The 21,493-nt window shown below is 42.8% G+C and overlaps 1 protein-coding gene across 2 annotated transcripts in view; it reads left to right on the top strand.

The window, feature by feature from the left end:
* The first annotated feature begins 11,236 nt into the window (after positions 1-11,236).
* The window catches only part of kcna4 (potassium voltage-gated channel, shaker-related subfamily, member 4), a 49,574-nt gene continuing 39,317 nt past the window's right edge, over positions 11,237-21,493 (top strand). For both annotated transcript variants that reach the window (XM_087170124.1, XM_023393103.2), the window contains exon 1: positions 11,237-14,502. In XM_087170124.1, coding sequence (XP_087026250.1) covers positions 11,237-13,336 — 2,100 coding nt within the window. In that variant the 3' untranslated portion in view covers positions 13,337-14,502. The remainder of the gene's footprint in view (positions 14,503-21,493) is intronic.

Below are 21,493 nucleotides of genomic sequence, written 5' to 3'. Positions count from 1 at the left end.
TTGTGGCGCTTCAATGTTTAAATTTACATTTTAAAACTCAACAGCAAAACGTCTTTTAAACAATGTGCTGGTTCCTCTAAATAATCAACACACCTAACTGTGAGCCGTTTCCCTTTGATCTAATGACGGATAAATAATAATAGATGAAGGATAAAATAATCTTAAAGTCCATTAACTGGCTTTTTTCTCACAGTTTAGATTCAGTTCACATTTTGTCAAAATGCTGTTACAGTTTCCAAGGTCGAGAACTTCCACATTCAAAAATAAAAACAGTTTGTTCTGTTGATTACACGTCTGCTGATTTTTTAAAATGCATCTTTTTAACACATTAAACACAGGAGGAATTCTCTGAGATGGATCTCTCCTAACTCCAGTGAGAAAACACATTCATCAAGATGCATGTTAGAAAAATATCCCTCAACATCAGCAGAACGAAAGTGATCAGGGATAAAACAGAGAGACTGAATGATCAATTACATATTTTAAGACTTCTTGCAGTTTAACTCCTCTATCCAGACTTTCACTTTTGAACAAAACTATAATGATGAATGTAATTCTTCACAGGAAGTGCTGCACCTATAAATCATTGATACAGTTTCAGCCGTTTGCATGTAAACTACATCAGTTTTAAGAAGGTATACCTTGTTGCTTTGAATCTCAGTCTCACGTCTCCTTCCTTCTTCTCCTCTGTAAACACCTGCTCCACCTGTGACCGTCCTCTCCTCTCCGTTACTTAAATACTGCTGCTCATAAATCCGTTTAATCTGTTCAGCCTCGGCTCGGCGATATTTTTTCCCACCTGTTTAGACTTGAAAGCAAATCCTCGTCTCTTTTCCCCCAGCGGTTCGGCGGCGGCCCGCGGCTCAAGGCCTTTTCCTCCTACGCATCACGAAGAGGAGCGAGTCGGTATCTTCAGAAATCTTGTTTAGGTTACGGGAGTGAAAGGCTCAGCTGGACCGCACGGCTGTAAACATGCGTCTGCCCCCACAGCGAGAGGGAAAACACTGACATTTGCTTTGATTTGCTTTATTTCCATTACTTTCTGGTGTGTGTAGAGAGGACATACACACACCGGTGGTCTGAGACTGAGGGCAATCATCTGGAAGTCAATGATTGATGTATTCACGGCAATTAAAGAAACGTTTTTCTCTTTCTTTTTTGAAAACAAACAAACAAACAAACAAAAAAAAAAAACAGTTTCCCACAGTGGCTTTAAGTATTTTTCAGATTTTTTGGCGCATGATCCAAAAACTGATACATCAACATTTACAGCTGCAGGGAAGCTCATCGGCAGGAATAAATCTGTATGAATAATCTATCTGAATGAATCCCTCCAAAGTTTTTCTGTTTTTTATTAATGAGGTGGATTTCAGTTTTCACTTTGATCCGGAGGAAAAAGCAGCAGCTCCACACTGAACAAATAATCTGTTACAGATCAAAGCCCTGAATTCAAGTTAAAGTCTCCGCAAATACCAAAAACAAAAGTACTTTCAGAGTATTTTATCAGTATTTACTGTTTATTATTGGATCATTATCATTTTCAAGATGATCAAATGTTTTGTCTGTAAAATCTGACTCTGCAAAGTAACGTGTAAACATAGCTGTCAGATTAATGTGCAGAGTAAAAAGGATCAATGTGATAATAACTTTATTTATCGTTATATGGGACTTTTCAAACAAAGTGCTGCACAAACATAAAAAAACAAAACAAAGCAATAAAAGACAGAGAAGAGGTAACGTGTCGATTAGCAGGATGAGAATTACAAATACGTGTGTTAAAACAATAGAGCAGACAAAAGAAAATAAAACCAAAGATAAAATCACTGACATCAAGAAATAAAAGCTGATTTATACAAGTATGTTTTGAATCATGTTTTAAACTGCGGCCTGATCTCCTCAGACAGGACACGCCAAAGTCTGGAGGCTCTAACAGCAAATCCACAGTTTATTAGTATTTTAAAATTGATCCTGAAAGACACAGTAGCCGCTGTAAGGAAGTTAAAATGGGACTAATATGACCTTAGTCTACAGCTGCAGTATAATCCATGACTGCACAAACTGTTTCTACGAGAAGGTTGAAATATTACACCAAGATTTCTGCTGTATATATCGATGTAGTATAAAGTAACATAGAAACGAAGTACTGGAGTAAAGTACAAGTACCTAAAAACTTTTCTTTTTGCTCGCTTCCCTTTCGTTGCAGCTGAAACAGCCTCCAGGTCTGAAACTCTGTCTTCTGCTGCATTCAGTAAAAAAGTTAGCACTGCACCACCAGCTGGACAGGCTGCAGTGACAGTAGCATAAAACTACTTGGGCAGGAGCCACAGTTCATCCGACTGCTGCTCCGTCTGCCCTTGCAGCCACCGGGGACTGAACTGCCATACCTGCCTAACAAGGACTTTTATAGAGTGTCGCCCTCGTCCTCTAAGGCGCCACTTCCTTTAGGAAAAAAAAAGAATCTCAGCTGAAATACATCATTGTTAGCGATGCATTCTGTCCTTAATGAACGGCAGTCATAAAAGATTAATCTTGTATTCAGAGAAGAACACATCATTAGTCATTTTCGGAGCAGTTTGTGTAACGGCTGGTAATTCCTCTTAAAACGAGCGCATCTGTACTGAAAATTGATTTATTAAGTATGGAGCTGAAACCACTGCATCCCTGCCTGCAGCGCATTGATATGCAAATTCCATAAAGACCTTATTTACAGTCGACCTGGAGTCAGGTAAGACTTTCAAGTACATGTCAATATTATGCTCCTAAAAATAGCTAATTTGTGCAGCGCCGAGCTAAGAGAAAACAATACTTGAAGCAGCTTTGAAATAAACAGAATCTACCCTGGTGAGCGTCTCATCTCTGTTTCCCACAGCCATAACACGAGAGGGCCTGCTGTAATTTCACATTAACGTCCACTGGGAATCAATTTGGAAATGATGGACGAGGTGATGGTTTCAGTGCCCAGAATGATTTTCTGGTTCATAACTCTGCGCATGAAATCTCCTATGGGCGCAAAAGCTCAAACAAGCTTTGTATGAAGGCACATATAAAACAGTGCGGAGCCGTACATCTCGCTGACATCACAAATTTAAGTCTCGGGTCATTGGTTTTGAGCTCTGGAAGAGGATCCTCTCGCTTTTTTTTTTATCAACACGTCGTAAACGCGGCCATAACGGGACCGACAACATCCACAAACCCACTCAGTCACACCTTGCTCCCCCTCTCTGCAGAGCCTCGCCTCCTCCGCTCCATCTGCTACTGAACCACTTCGTGATCACAGAAACAGATTCCTTTAAGATCATTGTGTCGCATGCAAAAAACACTCGCCGAGGCCCTGAGCGCACTGCATCACCCCCCCCCCACACACACACACACACACACCACCACCACACACACACACACACACACACACACACACACACACACTCCCTCCTTCTATCAGGTCTAAACAAACGCCTCCACAGCACAGCCGAGGACAAGACTTTTGTGTTTGGTGTGGTGACGGTGTTGGATGTTTCCGTGTGGAAGGAGGTGGTAGGTTTTGTTCCCTCACCATTTTTATTTCCAGTCTCACTCCATATCTGTTGTTTTGTTTCTTTTATTTTGTATTTAAATATCTCATGTGGTCTCTTACACTGCATGGTTCAGGATTTTTAAATACTGTATATTGGGATCATTTACTGTCTCATTTACTGTCCCTTGTTACAGGTTTGGATTTACATTTACAGCTTGTTAATGTTTTGCTTTCAAACATTCTGGCCCTAAAACTACAATCACCTCCTCACGGTCGTATCCCTCCGCCACCCAGACTAGTTTCAGGTCACATCCATTTACCCAGAGTCACATAAGATATTAACCATTTGTGTGAAATTGAAGTCATGTAATGGCTAAAAAAGTGTTTTCTTTTCGTCACTGTGACCTTCGGCCTTTGAACACCAAAATCGAATCAGTTCGTCCTTGAGTTTAAGTGAAGGTTTGTGCCACATGTGAAGGGATTCTCTTGAGGAGTTCTGGAGATAATGCGCTCACAAGGCCAAAATCATGTTTTGTGAGGTCACTGTGACTTTCACCTTTGACCTTTGACCCCCAAAATTTAATCAGTTCATCCTTGAGTCCTAGTCAATATTTGTGCCAAATCTGAAGAAGTTCTGTCAAGATGTTACTGAGATCCACGAGAATGGGACGGATGAACGTACAACCCAAAATGGTCATAAGTCTTTGTAGAAAAGAAAAGACGCCAACCACTTTCTACCTGACCATCTCTACAGGTAACCACTCGGTCCACCTGTTAGTAACGACTCACACTCATGGTAACGCCTTGGAGAAACTTCTTCAAATTTGGAACAAACATTCACTGGGACTCAAGGATGAACTGATTAGATTTTGGGGGTCAAAGGTCAAAAGTCAAGGGCGTGGTGACCTCACAAACCCCAGTTTTGCCCTTGTGAACGCAATATCTCCGTAACACCTTGAGGGAATTTCTTCAAATTTGGTAAAAACGTTCACCTGAACTCAAGGAAAAACTGATTAGAATTTCGTGACTTAATTTTAAAGGTCAAAGGTCAAAGTCACGGTGACCTCATAAAACATGATTTTGGCCTCGTGAACGCGATATCTTGAGAACTGCTCAAGGAAATCCTTTCAAACATTCACTTGGACTCGAGGACAAACTGATTAGACTTTGGGGATCATGGGTCAAAGGTCAAGGCCACAGTGACCTCGAAAAAAACTTTTTAGCCATTACTCAAGACTTCACACAGCAAACCAAATGGTTAAAAACTGGCACTAGTCTGAGTGGCGGAGGCAGACAACCACGAGGCGTTTGATGTTTAAAAATCGTTGGATCGTTCTGTTTCATCTCTGACCGCACCTTTGCTTTGTTGCACCTGTACGCTCACCCAACAGTGACGCCACAGGGTCCTGGAGTACACCTGCACTGAATTTGGTGGGTGATAAATCGCTCTTTAAATCAGATTATTAAACATATTTACTGAATCATGATATTTGTCGTTACAGGACAAATATTCATTACAGATACTGATACTGCTTTTAACCATATTACCATTTACTGCAGTTTAGCTGAATGACTTTTTCATGCAGTATTAGGCACTTCGTTCTCAGGGATTCTCAGTCTCACAGAGACAAATGTGCCTGGCTAAAGGAAACCTTCCTGCCCTCCACTGATGCAAAACCTGATTTTCCATCATACTGACAAGGTCACAAGGTTATCATTGCATCATTGACTCTTACTCTAAAATGTTTCAGACTTCCTCCGATAGTTTGAAATGATGCTTTTTTATTAAATTTTACAGAGAACATTAGTTTCTTTTCTCCTTAAACAACAATATTTATAATTACCTTTGAATGCAGGGTTTGTCATTTCCCTTTACTTTGCTGTGACGGTGAACAACTGGGTGACTTGTAGATAAATGCACGTTCTGGCTTACTTCACCTCTAAATGTTTGTTTTCTTTTAAATAAACTGATTTGTTAAGCTGGATTTCTTCTCTGTGTATGTTTAGATAAGATGCAGAAGGATGCTCTCAACAGACGTGGCCGTGTTGCAGCCCTGGCATCAGTTCAAAGTGCATCCACACTTGTGTTTAATAAGGTGCCCTCCATCCTCACTCCATCACCTCTTATTATTACTGACCTCGCAACTCCCCCTGGTGCTGAGTGAGGTGGATACTCAATGAAGTGCAAGGGGTGAGTGTGCATGATCTGTGTGTGGTGGGTGGAGGATTTCCAACATGTTGAAAAAAAATGTCTGAGGTAAATATCTGAAACACAGAGAGAGACTGTGAGGACGAGCTGTATGTGGAATCAGTGAGTGATATTTGCTCTGTCAGCAGAACTGATTATTTCACAAGTGTAAGCCTCTGCATTGGATTTTTCATTTTGTTTCAGATTTCCTCTCATGAAAAAGAAGCACAGTGACTGTATTAAAACATTTCAGAAGGAGGCTGCACAAGCAACCAAAAATATCCCTACAGGAGTTTTACAACTAGAGATTTAAAGAAACCCCTCAGGGAACGATTAGGATTCCTTAGAGGAATAATGTATCCGTTTTCTGGTCTGGAATAACAGGCTCGTTCTTGTCCTAATTAGAGTTTTTTTGAATCAAACGGACAGGACTGAACGAGCTCCAGCTACTGATGGTTGTTATCGTGTAGCGTTACCTGCAGGAGAGCCAATTATCTGCACAATCAAATTAAATCTAGGAGGTTTCAAAGGCTCAATGAACGAGACCTTTACTGTCCAAACGACCCAAATAAATCTGTGGTGGCAATAACGGTGACTCGACAGTCACCTCGCCAGGTGCCCAGAAGTCTTTATAAGAGATCGCTGACGTATTATTATCACTCCGCGCCGGCGACAGTCAGAGCTGGAGGCCATATTGTTTTTGGGTTGTCTGTCCGTCTCATTCTCGTGGACACGATATCTCAGAAACGCCTCGAGGGAACTTCTTCAAATTTGGCACAAATGTTCACTAGGACTCAAGGGTGGACTGATTAGATTTTGGGGGTCAAAAGGTCAAAGGTCAAGGTCACAGTGTCCTCACAAAACACTGTTTTGGCCGTGTGAACTGGACATCTCCGTCACGCCTTGAGGGACTTTCTTCAGATTTGTTAAAAACATTCACCTGGACTCAAGGACTAACTGAGTAGAATTTGGTGGCTAAAGGTCAAAGGTCAAGTACACTTTTCAGCTATTACTCAAGTCTTCAATTTCACACATAATGTTCATATTTTCTCTGACTGTGGATAAACAGGGATGTGACCTGAAACTAGTCTGAGTGGCGGAGGGATACAACTGCAAAGAGGTGATTCTAGTTTTTGTCGGTTGCAATAAACTGGTCACTAATCCTCAAATTGTTTGTTGGGTAAAGTATAAACGGCCAAAAACCATCTTCCTTTTGTTAAGCATCATCATTTCCACACTATACCTGTATATAAATAGCAGCTAATGTGGCTACATTAAAGAAAAATCACCACGATAGTCATTACACTGGCTTGTCTTGATGTTTTCAATACTCATTACTCAAAAGAAATAATGCATTCTTAATTGCTTTTTCGGTAGTAATGTGTTGTTTGACTCATTAATACCTGAGCACAGTAATTTGTTGTGTTACAGTCTCCAAAGTGGCCACTCCACTTTCTCCTGCTGTCAAATAAATAAATAAATAAATAAAATCAGGTTTCTCTCATGTGAAATGTAAAGAACATGAAGAGAACAGTGTCGCTCTGTTTTCTCCAGCGAGAGGATGACCTTTAATTATACACTGTATGAAGTAGCGTACTGATGTTTTAAATTATATGATTCAAATTAAAGAGGGGAGTGTCTGAAACTGCTGTAGTTACACTGTGCTCATTATATTTTTGTCATTTCTGGGTGACATTTACTGAGGGCACATTGTGCATTGTTGTTTTTGTTTTTGTTTTTTATCAGGGACCTGATGGAGGAGGAGAGGGTCGTTTTTTTTTATATCCTCGTGTATAGATTTAGGAATATTTTATGCTATTATTTCCCACCACTTTTTAACAAGGTTTGGTTGAAATCTGCAACAGCTTTGACATTTCTTTACAATATACGACAGAGGAAAAACAGGAAGGTGGAATGAAGATGAGAGAAAAACAATAAAAGGTTGAGTTAGTGAAGAGTCCTTTTCTTTTTTCTGCATGTGGCCCATAATTAATGGTTGTACAACCCTAATTTTGTTAAATCACTTACTGTTTCAATCTACAAGGAAATTATTGACGTTAACAGTAAAACAACGGAACATTTCTGTGACGCCACCCTGGCTTGTTTTACAAAGAAACATTAATCTGAATGTAAATTTAATGATTAATAATCTGCATTTTACCATTTTACTGCTGCACTGACACATTAATGACATAAACAAACCTTTAACAGATTAGAAATGATGATTAGCTTTAATTCAGTGATTGTCTAGTGCTAAACAGATCTCTAAATCAGTTCCGGAGGGACGGCAGATCTTACTCCGCTGGTTTGGGATTTGATGGCGGTGGGTGATTACGATTGGGGAATGGACCTTTAAGGGAGAAACAGAAGAAAAGCTTCACTTTCTTTTGGTTTATAGAATGAATCTTTCTCTACATCAACACTGAGGAGTGTTTTTACGTCTCCGTGCCGGCGACACTGAGCAGCCATATTGTTTTCGGGTTGTAAGTCCCACTATCACGGACACATTAGCTCAGTTACAACTTGACGGAACTTCTTCAAATTTGACACAAACCTTCACTAGGCCTCAACGATGAACTGATTAGAATTTTCAGGGGTCAAAGGTCAAAGGCCAAGGTCACGGTGAGGTCACAAAACATAATTTTCGCCTTGTGAAAGCGACATCTTCAGAACTCCTCAAGGGAATCCCTTCAAATTCGGTACAAACATTCACTTGGACTCAATAATGAACTGATTAGATTTTGGTGTTCAAAGGACAAAGGTCAAAGTCAGTGTGACCTCACAAAACACTTTTTAGCCATTGCTCAAGACAACAAATAGTTAATATCTAATACGACTCTGGATAAGCTAACTGTAATTTTCCTGGGTTACAGTGTGAAGGTCAGGGACACTTGTGGATTTGATGTCATTCATGTCTAAGAAGTGAAACGTTGCTTTGTGTTTTTACTGCTGAGGACGTCCAAACAAACTCCCACTAAGGTATTGTTCTGTCACAGCTGATTACTTGTCTGTAATCTGCAGCGTCGACAGAAATTAAGTGGTTTTCTCTCCGATCTCCATCGACTGAACTGTTGTGGGACACGATAAAAGGATAACGGACTACGTAAATGAATTCACTTCTAAACCGGGGCGGTATTCTCTTTTAAGTGCTGCCTTTACTTAATTAAATATCAAAGTAACGGCAGAAACAATGGATATTAATGATGTTTGGTTTTCCTGTTTACTCACAGGGGAAATTAGACGTAGTATCGCAGCTGAAGCGCAGAGCTAAACATCTATTTCAGGGTTGTCAAAGAAATATTTAATAATTAAGGCTGCAGCTAACGATTATGTTCATTATTGATCAATCAATCGTTTAGTCTGTTAAATTTCGTAAGAGAGAAAAAGAAATATCAATCCCACTTCCAAGGTGACAGCTTCAAATATCTTGTTAGAGAAGATATTAAGTTTACGGTAAAATAAAACTGGGAAACAGACAATCTTAATCTTTGAGAGACAAGAAAACAGCTTTTATTTTGGTAATTTTTGCTTGATTGATCATGAATTGATGTTAAAAAAAACTGTATTTAGGTGCAGAGACATTGTGGAGAAACTATATCTAGGAAGTAAATTCACACATTTTGGATGTAAACTCTTATTTGTGACTCACACCTGTGCAGGCTCAGGTGAAATCTTTCCATTTCTGGTCACGTGGGGATTAAAACGACTGAAAATAACTAAGGATTTCTGACAGGAATAGTTTCTAAAGGTAAAACAGCCAGTGTTTTGGTGGGTGGGATGATTTTATCTGAAAATTGTAAACACACCACGTTGCTTCAGGAGTGAATGGAGAGCAATGCATTAGTTTTTTTGGGGGGGTGGGGGTGTAAGGACACCGGTTGCCACCCCAGCAGTGATGATGAAGGGCAGAGGAGGCTCGGGCTGAGAGACTGCAGCACGGCGCGCAGTGACCGGCTGCATCCACTGGGGGAGGACCGAGCACCGCCTGCACGCGCTGCAGTACATGAATGACTTTCTCACCGAGGCTCTCCATCATCACACACACACAATGGGAGGGATACAGGAATATAGGTAGGGCTACAGCGGCAGACAGACAGATGTGTGATGCTCAGACTCAACCATGGGGCCATTTCCCTTCGCCTGCGTGAAGGTAAACTTTTACCCCCCCTCGCATCTTTTCGCCGTGACCGTGCGGAGCTGTCATTGATGCCAACTCGCTGCTCGCACACCTGCTTCTTCTTCTTCTTCTTCTTTTTTTCCCTCCCTTAAATAATTATCGCTGCCGAAACACCGGGAGCGATGCAGCACAAACGGGGGCTGAAGTGGCGATAGATCCTGTTGAATTGAGACAAGACGTCGAGACGCAGCCAAAAAAGTGTCCTCCTCAGAGTGCGTCAGACCGCGGATGTATGTAGTGGATGTTATGGTCGCTGGTTGGATACGACGAGGGATTTGTGATATTACCCCCCAAAAATCAAGTGGGGAATTTGGAGGAAGAACTGCATCCTCACCTACCCTACCTCCTCCTCCTCCTCCTCTTCATCCTCCTCCTCCTCCTCCTCCTTCTCCTCCAGCCGATTTGTTTGTAGGGGGGCTGAGGCGATTTCGTTTGGCCCCTTTTCACATGTAAGTATGAATGTCAGAATGAAGGGAGGCGATTTTAATGAGCTGAAAATTCGTGCGTAATGTCCGTGCGAGACATAAATGTCTCCCCTGCATTCATTCCCAACAGCATAGCTTCATAATAACTCAACAATAATGACAATAATGACAATAATAATATGCCAATTAAGTTTCAGCGCCTCATATTGTAACAGATGCGTAGAATCCTGGACTGTGCAGTCGCCAAAACAACGGACATGAATATGAATTCATTTATTTTCTGCTGTTTCCTCTTCTCTCTCTCTCTCTCTCCCCTCTCTCAGCTCCAGAGCGACACAAGGATAAAGTCTTTCACATCCACCGAAGCTCCATAATAATATAACAGCAAAGATCCAGCTTCTTCTTCTTTTTAATCTCATCACATAAAATGGCAACCATGAGTGACCACGGAGGATCAAAAGACGCATTTGGGCACCAGCCCTGGTCGTGGAGAAATTAACCACCTGATGGGCACCGGAGGAACCGCGGGGAGACTGTTTTGGTGTCGCTTGTTGACTTGGTGATTTATGATGCTGAACAAATAAAAGGGCGCTGCAAGTTTGACACAGAGCGTCTGCGTAACAGGCGATGCCGCCGGCCCTCACATCTTTGGGTTATGGTAATGATGTCATAAGAGGCCTGAGCCGACACGGGAGGATAGGCTGATCAATATCTCCTATCATGTAAGTAGCCACATGGACTGCACGCAACATGGACCTAATTGAGGTTCGTTTGTTTTTCTGACATTCTCATATTCACAACTGATTGGTCGAAGCGGTTCATGTCTCATTTCCTCTGCGCGCTCCGAGCTGCAACTTTTATTCTCTGGCCCGCGTCCACGTCGCCCTGAGGCGGCCGCCGTAGCCCTCACGGACCGAACCGCTCATTGACTTAAGATGGAGTTTGCCATGGTGGGCGCGGACGGCGGGTGCAATAGTCACCTGCCTTACGGATATGCCCAAGCTCGCGCACGGGAGAGGGAGCGCGAGAGGGAGCGCCAGGCTGCACAGTCTAGAGCGGCGGCTGCAGCGGCCGCTGCCGAAGGTGGATCCGGTGTGGAGGGAGGAGGAGGCGGCGGCGGCGGCGGTGGCGTAGGGGGGTCCACCTCCACCTCCACCTCCACCTCCACCTCCTCCTCCTCCTCCTCGAGCGCTCATCTCCTTAACAACCGCCAGCATCAGTCTCGCGCCGCCTCCTCCACGAACGCCAACATCAGCAGCGGCGGTACCGCCTCGCGCCCCTCCTCCTCCTCCTCCTCCTCCACCTCCTCGCAGCCGCCACAGCACCAGCAGGAGCCCGAGCAGCAGCAGAGAGTTCTCAGAGAGCGGAAAAAGCAGCGCGGCGTCGGACGGTGGAGACGCAGCCGGACGACTCTCGGCGGGGATCTGCGCCACTCGGAGCTGGCGCTGCTCGGATCCGAGGAGGACATCATGATAGAGGAGGAAGAGGCCGAGGGAGCCGAGGAAGAGGAGGAGGAGGAGGAGGGGGAGCGGGGAAGCAAGAGGTCGAGCTTTCTGTGTAACATGGATGATGAAGAGGAGACGGTGTCGATCACTGACCGGCGCCCTCAGTCCGGATACGAGAACGTTTACAGCGAGTGCGGCTGCTGCGAGAGAGTCGTCATCAACGTGTCGGGGCTGAAGTTTGAAACTCAGCTCAAGACTCTCACTCAGTTCCCGGACACTCTCCTGGGGGACCCCGACAAGCGAATCAGGTACTTCGACCCGCTGAGGAACGAATACTTCTTCGACCGGAACCGACCGAGTTTTGACGCCATTCTTTACTACTACCAGTCAGGGGGGCGGTTGAAAAGACCAGTCAACGTCCCCTTTGACATCTTCTCCGAGGAGGTGAAGTTTTATGAACTCGGGGAGGAGGCGATACTGAAGTTTCGGGAGGATGAGGGTTTTGTGAAAGAGGAGGAAAAGCCTCTGCCGGAGGACGAGTTCAAGCGCCAAATCTGGCTCCTGTTCGAGTATCCGGAGAGCTCGAGCCCGGCCAGGGGGATAGCAGTGGTGTCCGTCCTGGTTATTGTCATTTCTATTGTCATTTTCTGCCTGGAGACGCTGCCGGAGTTCAGGGATGAAAAAGAGTATCTACAGCCACGACACAACTCCTCTCAACCTGACCACGGATTTACTCCTTTCAACGACCCGTTTTTCATCGTGGAGACGGTTTGCATCATCTGGTTCTCCTTTGAGATTATAGTCCGCTTCTTCGCGAGTCCCAGCAAACCCGCTTTCTTTAAAAACATTATGAACTCAATAGACATTGTTTCCATTTTGCCTTATTTCATAACTCTCGGCACGGACCTGGCGCAGCACCAAGGCAACGGCCAGCAGGCGATGAGCTTCGCCATCCTGAGAATAATCCGCCTGGTCCGGGTGTTCCGCATCTTCAAGCTGTCCAGACACTCCAAGGGGCTGCAGATCCTGGGTCATACCCTGCGCGCCAGCATGAGGGAGCTGGCCCTCCTCATCTTCTTCCTGGTCATCGGTGTCATCCTGTTCTCCAGCGCGGTGTACTTCGCCGAGGCGGACGAGCCCACCTCTCAGTTCACGAGCATCCCCGACGCGTTCTGGTGGGCCGTGGTGACCATGACCACGGTGGGCTACGGCGACATGAAGCCCATCACTGTCGGCGGGAAGATCGTGGGCTCCCTGTGCGCGATCGCCGGCGTGTTAACCATCGCGCTCCCGGTGCCGGTCATAGTGTCCAACTTCAACTACTTCTACCACAGGGAGACCGACAACGAGGACCAGCCGCCGGTGGTGGAGAGCATGCCCCCGGGCTGCCCTTACTTCCCGGACTTTCTAAGGAAATTCAAAGGCTCGCCCTCTGGGTCCTCGCTGGGTGACAAAGCGGAGTATATGGAGATGGAGGAGGGGGTCACTGAGTCGCTCTGCGGTCTGGACAAAAGCCCCAGTAAAGGAAACGGCACAGACATAAGCAGAAAAAACAGTACTAACTCAAAATCCATTCAGACTGACGTGTGATTACAAGTAGAGTTTCCCTTTTTTCTTTCTGTTTGAAGAAGAATATTCCCTATTAAGACACTGTACGCCCAACAGCAGGTGGTCCCCATGACACACGTTTTACGCACGTCTCAGAGCCCCCCCCCTCCCAACACACACTCACACACACAGAGAGACACACAGAAACACACACACACACACACAAGTCACCAATTGGCAAATGTTCATTCTCTCCATCTCAGAGTAGTTTATCCCAAATCCTCTTCTTTAGGAACAATTATGGGTTTATTAATGAGTTCATCGACCTGCGCGGGCTTCCGAATCTGACATCAAATCCAAATTGAAGAGAAGACAGCCTATGCATTCGCACTTTATGAGTTTCATCTGTCAATAACAGAACAGATAGGAGATGATCGGTTTTTGTTATTTTTTTTGCTGTTATGCAATAAAGTTAAAAAAAAAAAATTTGTTTGCACTAATGTAGAATTTGCGCTGGGTTTGGGCAGATTTTTATTTCAGAGACAAAAACTGTAGGCCATGCAAGTGGCAATAATTTAGTAATCCTCTGACCACTTAGCTGAAGAATGTTTGAGCAACTTTCACCCAGAGAGCAAAGTAAGGATATTTATAACCCCTCTCATTCGCTGCCACTGACAATTGGAGTCCAATACAGGAAAAAAAAAGAGAAAGAGTTTTGTTATTGTTCCAACACTTAATATTAACAAAACGCTCATTAAAGCATTTAGCATCAAATAAACCAGGGCTAGAATTAGTTTTATGACATCTACACGAGTATGCTTTTCCACAACAGGCCTTGTGTCGTAGACCCACCATGAGAGCTAAGCACATGAATCACCAGATTTAAAAAAAATAAAAATAAAAAAATGGCTGGAGGAAAGACTTGCCCCGCCAGGTTTTTGTAACAGGACAGGGCTCGGAGCCTTGGCGACAAACAGTTTCCCCAGTTTCATTTAAAACCACCTCAAAAATGACAATATCCCTTTACACGGACGCAGATGGAAAGCTATAGCAAAAATGACTCTGTTGTGGAAACTCCTCGGAGGGGGAGTGTGCGAGCAACTTCCTCTCCTGTCCGCTGGACTTCGTGCACAAAATTTTTTTTTTCTCAAGAGGACTATGATTATCTCCGAGCTCAGAGGATCTCCGGGGTGTGGATGTCTTCCAAGGTACGTGGCCTGCAGCTCGCGTGTGACGGTGATGATGAAAACAAAAGAATATCTGAAAGATGGTTAACACATGCAGCACGCACTGTTCTGTGTCTTTATAATACTTCACCTATAACCTTCATCCTCATCCCTCAGTTGTTCCCCTTGACCAAACAATGACGCACGATTACGCGTGCGTAAGAGCGCATTAAATACATGTGGTCAGGTGATGGTTATGCTGCATATCCATCGACATTAAAAAACGCCCTCTCATTCACAATGGCTGTGATGATGTCATCTGCCGTGACATCAAGTCAGCCTGCTGAGAGTTTATGACAAAGGTTTCTGGATTCTGCGGCTCATTAATAGACTGTGTGGAGAGTTTACAAAAGCAGCTTGAGAACAGCAGCTATTTTATTCAACTCTGGAAATGTGCTTTGCCTGTTTTGTTGGACGGTGTATTTACAGCAAGAGAGAAGTGATTTTAGTCCAGAGCTGCCTTGTTTTCGTCTCTGCTGTCTCACCTTCCAAAGCCAGTGTAGCATGAGGACATTGTGACAGGCACATGGACTAAATCATTACTTTTTATCATTCACAGTTGCATTAATCTTTACATGTTGTTTCTCCAGATATGGCAAAACTTTAGTTCTTGCTTTTGTGTTACTTGAACTGGATGTTTGAGCTTCACTGTGCTGGAGACAGTTTCTCTCTGCTCACCTTAAACCTCAGTTAAAGACGTGTAGGCATCACAACATAAAGACACCTGAGCTGCGGTGTACGACTTACACAAGTTTGAATCCTCAGGTGCACAAACAGTGAGAATACTTTACAGTAAAGTACAGCAGGAGGCTTCTTGAGGCCTGAAGTTGCATATTGCATATTTATAGACTCAATGAGGGAGGATTAGTTGTAATTTAAAGAAATTCAAACAGATAAACTGAACTTTTTTTGAGCGAAAACCCAAACTAAATGCAAATTATTATTAAAAGCAGAGTATTTTTATCTCTGGATGGGTATTTAAGGTCAAGGTGTCCAGATGTGCAGATGGGGTCTAAGATACAACAGGTTTATATTCTAAATAAATAAACAATACAGTAAGAAATAAGAACATTTGTTAGATGTGTGTTAAACATCTCTATATAAAGCTGCTGTCATGAGAGTTTTTGGGCTTAAAAACTTTTGGAAAAAGTTGAGGAAACATTCAAATTGTTGTGGAGTTTTGAGCATTAGTAACAGCATCACAGCTCCATTTAAAAGTTTCCAACTTTTGTCACAATCTACAGACATTTGCATTAATACAGTAAATCCATGCTCACTTCCCCCAGCACATAATCACTGCATCAGCATATAATAATTTATTGCTCTGTGTGTTTGTATCCTCAGAGGAACTATTCATACAAGATACTTTCAACACCTGCACCCACAACCCCCCCACACACACACACGGCGCTGTCCTGGCACGGCGCCATCTCCTCTTGATACCTCACACTTTAGCACTTACATAATATGGCTTATGGCAAGAGGCGGAATCCAAAACATTTTTTTAAGCAAAGTGTGTGGGTCAGGCATATTCTTAGGCCTGTAGCTGCTGAGCCGACTGTGAAAACAGCCCGTATCATCCTGAGCCACAGAACACAGCTGAATACTTCTCACCGTTCACGGCGACCTGTTGTCACGTGCACGCCGGAGTCTTTGTAGTGCAGATTTAGACCATATGGCCGGGCCACGTGACAAAGTGAGAGTTATTTATGGTTATTCCTCAAAAGGTATCCCATGCTTGTCAAAGGACGTAGAGGAGACGTGGAAAGAAAGTGAGTGCGTGCGGTAGATGGTGTCTGACCTGGTTGTGTAACAACAGGAAGTAGAAATGAGCAGAAAGTTACTCACCTGTTTGATCCATCAGTGAATAGTTTGAGTCACTGACCTGCAGGTTTTAGCTTCTCCGCTGTGTTTGTTGCTCTGCTCCGTTCCAGTCCAGTGATACAGGACGACTTCTTCTTCTTCTTCTTCTTCTTCTGGTCAGAAAAAATAAACAGTTTCACATGATATTTCAATATTCAGATCTTATGGATTAATGCTCGTTGATAAATGTTTGTCACAACGATCCATTCCAGTGCTCAGTGTAAAACAATAGTAAACTGCAGTGATTCAGATTTTCTTGTAGAATGAACTCTAGTGGTTTTATTTTTATTAGAGCCAAAGCCGGATTACCAAACGTGGGCAAATGCCCAGTGGCAATTACTTTGTTGTACTTTAATTAATTACAAATTTGGTTGGTGATATAATGCAACTCTAAAGCACAATTAAAAAGTGAAAATGTAAGCACCTGAAGGTGGCTCCTGCATTTATCTTAATGCTGTTACAGAGTAATTAACACAGAGTCACGTAGAAAACTAGAATGACCTCCTCGCGGTCGTATCCCTCCGCCACTCAGACTAGTCCCAGCTTAGATCCCCGTTTATCCAGAGTCACAGAAAATACTAAACATTTGTGTGAAATTTGGTCATAATTGCTGTGAAGTCTTGAGCAATGGCTAAAAGCTGTTTTTTCTGAGGTCACCGTGACCTTTGACCTTTGGCCACCAAAATATAATCAGTTCGTGTTGTATTTCAGGTTAGATTTACAGCTGGTTTCTAGGAGTCTGGACAAAATGCATTAAGAGAATATGTGTGTGTGTGTGTAGTCAGTGTGTTACCTGCAGCAGATTCAGATCAGTGCGCTGCCAGGTAAGAGGCGTCCAGGAACACGTGTTGCTGTGGGCGGGGCCACCAGGAACAACATGTTTTAGACACAATCCGATATCTGTTTAAATGAAGCTTCATGTAGAATATTTCCAGCTTTTATCTCTTTGTCACTTTCCTTTGGCACTACATTTCTCTCAACTGCTGAACTACTGTATTCCTACGCACAAGCGCACCTACTCCACTGTATTACGCCGCAGCCGCAGGTCAGCTGAGTGAATCAGAGAGAGCTGAGCTTCACTTTGTTTTGATGGGAAGATAAACCGCTGGAAATATTCTACATGAAACGTACATTTGAACAGATATCGGATTGTTTCTGTGGGCGTTTGTCTAAAACACAATCTACTGCAGGTGACACATCGACTCTTCATGACTAGCTCACAGAGCCCCACGTCAAATAACCCGAACTATCCCTTTAACTGCGTCGGACTCAGCCAGAGCTTTGATTAAGGGCCTCTCATTAGTTTGTAATTTACGCTTGTTTGACAATGTTCAAACATACGTTTTGAGGAATGTATCATGGAAACACATTCCCTAAAATACCAACATATTAATAAAAGTTGAATTAATTTAGAAAAGAGCATATTTCACTACATCGTGTTGAGTCTTACAGAGGTGTATGTACCTGTACAGAACGATCAGACAACACCAGACTGTGGCTATCTGCTTCTTACTCATGTGTTATTGACTTAGGCTCCTCACAGTGCACACTGTACACTTGATGTCTCAGTTGACTCTTCCAGATTGAAACAACCTGCTCTGCATAACAGCAGCAGAACTGTGCTGACGACCGTAGGTCAAAGTCACAGCTGACCCCGCTGACAAATGGCCCATTTAGCTGCTCAGAAAATGACTGCGAGCTGCAGCCTGAGACACCCATCCATCTTTTCACATCCACTCCTAACTGTTCAGGGTCACGGGTGGGGGGGGGGGGGGGGGGGGGGCTGGAGCCCTATTCCCAGCATGCACTGGGCAACATAAAGCTAACATAAAGACTGACCTGCATGAAGCACAAACAGAGGAGTTAAGGATGACCTTACAATAAACTTTAACGACTATGACATAACATCAACTGCTGTACGCCTTAAAACTAATGCAGGCTATTACAAAAACCTGCAATAAATCCTTCCTCCATGAAGATTATATGTTCAGTTTTAGTTCAGACTCACTTTAACTAACTTTGTTTTCATTTCGACGTCTGCAGTTTGTGGCCTTGTCGTAGTGCGTTGTGTTATTAGGAGAGTTGTTTCTATTATTTTCAGTGTAACACAATAAAATCAAAGAGCAGCACAAACTACAACCTGAAGAATTACAGTTAAGTTTGAATCAGCATCAACTTCTACAAAAGAAAACTGAACATTACAACCTTCTTGAAGGAAGACAAGCTTATTTAATTAGATATATTAGATATTTTTGTGTTAGTTTAAGATTGGTGTAGTTAATAAAACAGGAAACATAATGATTCAACTGTTAGATAAACCGGTTTATTTCACTGTTGATCCTCCTGCCCAACTTTTAAGACAGTCTCTCTTTTTTTAGCACATTAAAGGCTGAAAACATCTTGAAAGCAACTGGAGAGCACAGCGTATTTACTGCTAGACCATAACACATGCAGCAGCGACCGACACTGGTTATGAATATGGTGTCGGAAGTGATGAAGAGTATTAAGGTGGGCATTGATGGTGGGATTTAGTAGCAGGTTGTTAATGGTAATAATGGTGCATTGTGGGAAGACTCAGCTTTTTCACATTAGACCTTGAATGTAAACGTAAATCTTTAAGCGTCTGCACACCAACAGGTGGCGGATTAGATCTCTGCTCCAGCTGGAGGTGGGTGGAGCTATGCCCTCCTTTGTACCTGAAGCCACAGGTGTACAGCAGGGCACGTAATGACTGCACTAGTTGTGTTTACTGATCTTGTTTTGAACTGTGAGTTGTTTACGTCCACGTTCGCCGGCTTGCAGCCCTCTTCCTTTTGCTGCTACTATTCTTGCCACATCACCACGACCACCACGTGCCGAGCGCTGGAATAGTGTGAAACCGTTGGCACGACTGAGTATTAAGTCACCGGCATGTGTGTGTGTCTGTGTGTGTGTGTGTGGGTGTGTGTGTGTGTCTGTGTGTGTGTGTGTGTGGCGGAGAGAAGCAAAACAAGGACCCAAGCATGAAAACATTGCTCCACAGTGGTCAGACATCTCTGCAGGGAACCTCTAATGTGACACCGACCACCACTAAGTGTCCTAACAGACCCACTACTGCTGCTATCAGGGAGAGCTGCTGAATAATTACTTGAATTGTTTAATCAATTCACAGGAAATTTAACAGCTCTTCACTAATTCTGCTGTTTTCCATGTTTTTTCTAAGGGATTGCACGATGGCTGTAACTCCTGTCGTGTGTATTCGCTCAATGTTTACTAGTGTTATTAAAGGTGTAAATCAATGTGTAGGTGCTCAGACTCAGTCCCGAGTGTAGCTCCAATCATTCATATAGAAAGTTTAACCTTTGTATCGTGTGTAAAAACAAATACATGGTTAAATGTTAAACAGTTTCTCCGGTGATCCAACTGTAACGATTATGTGGGAAAATCATTAATCAAGCATAACTACACAGACTGGAACAACAACATAATAATAATAATAATATAACAATAATAATGATAATAACAGCTGCTTGTGTGAGAAAAAGAATCTTGAAAGGGATTGTTTTAAGTAATTACTGTAAATAATGAATTCATAGATGAGCCGTCATGCCTGGATGATAGAAATCTTTTCCGTGGAAGTAACCGAGGCAACACGAAAAGAAAACAACCACAAAAAAAAAAGAAAAAACAGAGTGGAATTTCATGAGGCTGGAATGTCCTGCCAATGCATTAATCAGGCCTGATAAAGGCCTGTCAGCTCGCCGCGCTGCCAACACACACAGCAGACGATCCTGGCTGTTGTCATCCTGCGAGTATTTATGATAATTGTTGTCCCGTTTTTAAAAAATGAGCCGACCCGAGCTACCTTCTTGTAAAAATCATTAACGGCGGTTCAAAGAGGACGGGGCGGATCCATCAGCTCTGACTCGAGATGAGTGGAGTTGACCCGGGTTATTGCTGAGCTGAGAGACACACAGAGGAGTGAGGTCAAGATAACAGGCTGTCAACCAGGTGAGAAATAACATCACCAGGTCCTGTCACTAAACCCCGCCCCTAAACAAAGATCGGCCAATAACAGCTTAGAAAACTTAACTATTAAAAGTTTTCACACCAAAATACTTTGTCTTTTGTTAACAGCAGAAGTTTCTATAATATATTCAAGATGAACTTATATTTGTTTGTCTTACTGCAGTGTGAAATGGCTGCCATGACATCATTTTGAAAATAAATAAATAGTTAATAACCTAAAAAGTCAATTACAACAAAAACTAAAGTGAAAAGATGAAGTACATTTTGGCAAACTTCATAATTTTATAATTTTTAATTCTTATATTTTGCACATATATAATTAATCTTTAAACTGGCGTAACTTATTAACACAATAGCCACTTAACCTTATTGAAAATTCAACACATTTATAACAGTAGAATATTGTAGAATATAATAAAATAACTCTTTTCTGTTGTTTGCTTTTGGGATTTCTTTCATCAGAACTTCAAAAAGCAACACAAAACTACCCATTACTTCCAAGGCTAAAGAGCACATCATTAACTAACTGCATTACATCATCAACTAACTGCATTACATCATCAACTAACTGCATTACATCATTAGCGCGTGGCGTTTAGCAAACATTAGGAACTCTACACTCGGGGAACGTTACCTGAAATGACGTAACACTTTGGTTCGTTTTCACCCTGAAGCCGGTTTAAGACATTTTCCTCATCATATTTATAACGCCAGGATTAACTGGCTCTACATAGCAACACGAGAACAATGCGGTTTATTTATTTATTTCATCAGTCTTCTGTGTGGATCATCTCCTGGAGAGGATACAGAGTCTTTTCCTGGGATCTGTCTGTAATAATCAACTGTGTAAAACCTCTTTTAAAAAGATTCTCACTTTAAAACGACTCATTAAAACGTCACAGACTCATGGAGCTAATATTACCTTAATTAGCTCAAATAATATAACGAACGTGCTAATGTTTACCAGCGTCTGAGATCAAGGTTGGATTGTTTAAAAAAAAAGAAAAAGAAAAAGGCACCTTTATGGTTATAGACAGATAATCAGACAACTTGCCCTTTCGTTGACCAATTAAGTGATCCACCTCAACATCGTTAATTGCCC

Source organism: Seriola lalandi, unplaced genomic scaffold (assembly GCF_002814215.2).
Source record: "Seriola lalandi dorsalis isolate HSWRI2012SDOR001 ecotype SW California unplaced genomic scaffold, Sedor1 jcf7180002054929, whole genome shotgun sequence".
Lineage (NCBI taxonomy): Eukaryota > Metazoa > Chordata > Actinopteri > Carangiformes > Carangidae > Seriola > Seriola lalandi.
The sequence above is the reverse complement of the archived record's forward strand: the minus strand, read 5'-3'. Positions and strand labels throughout refer to the sequence as shown.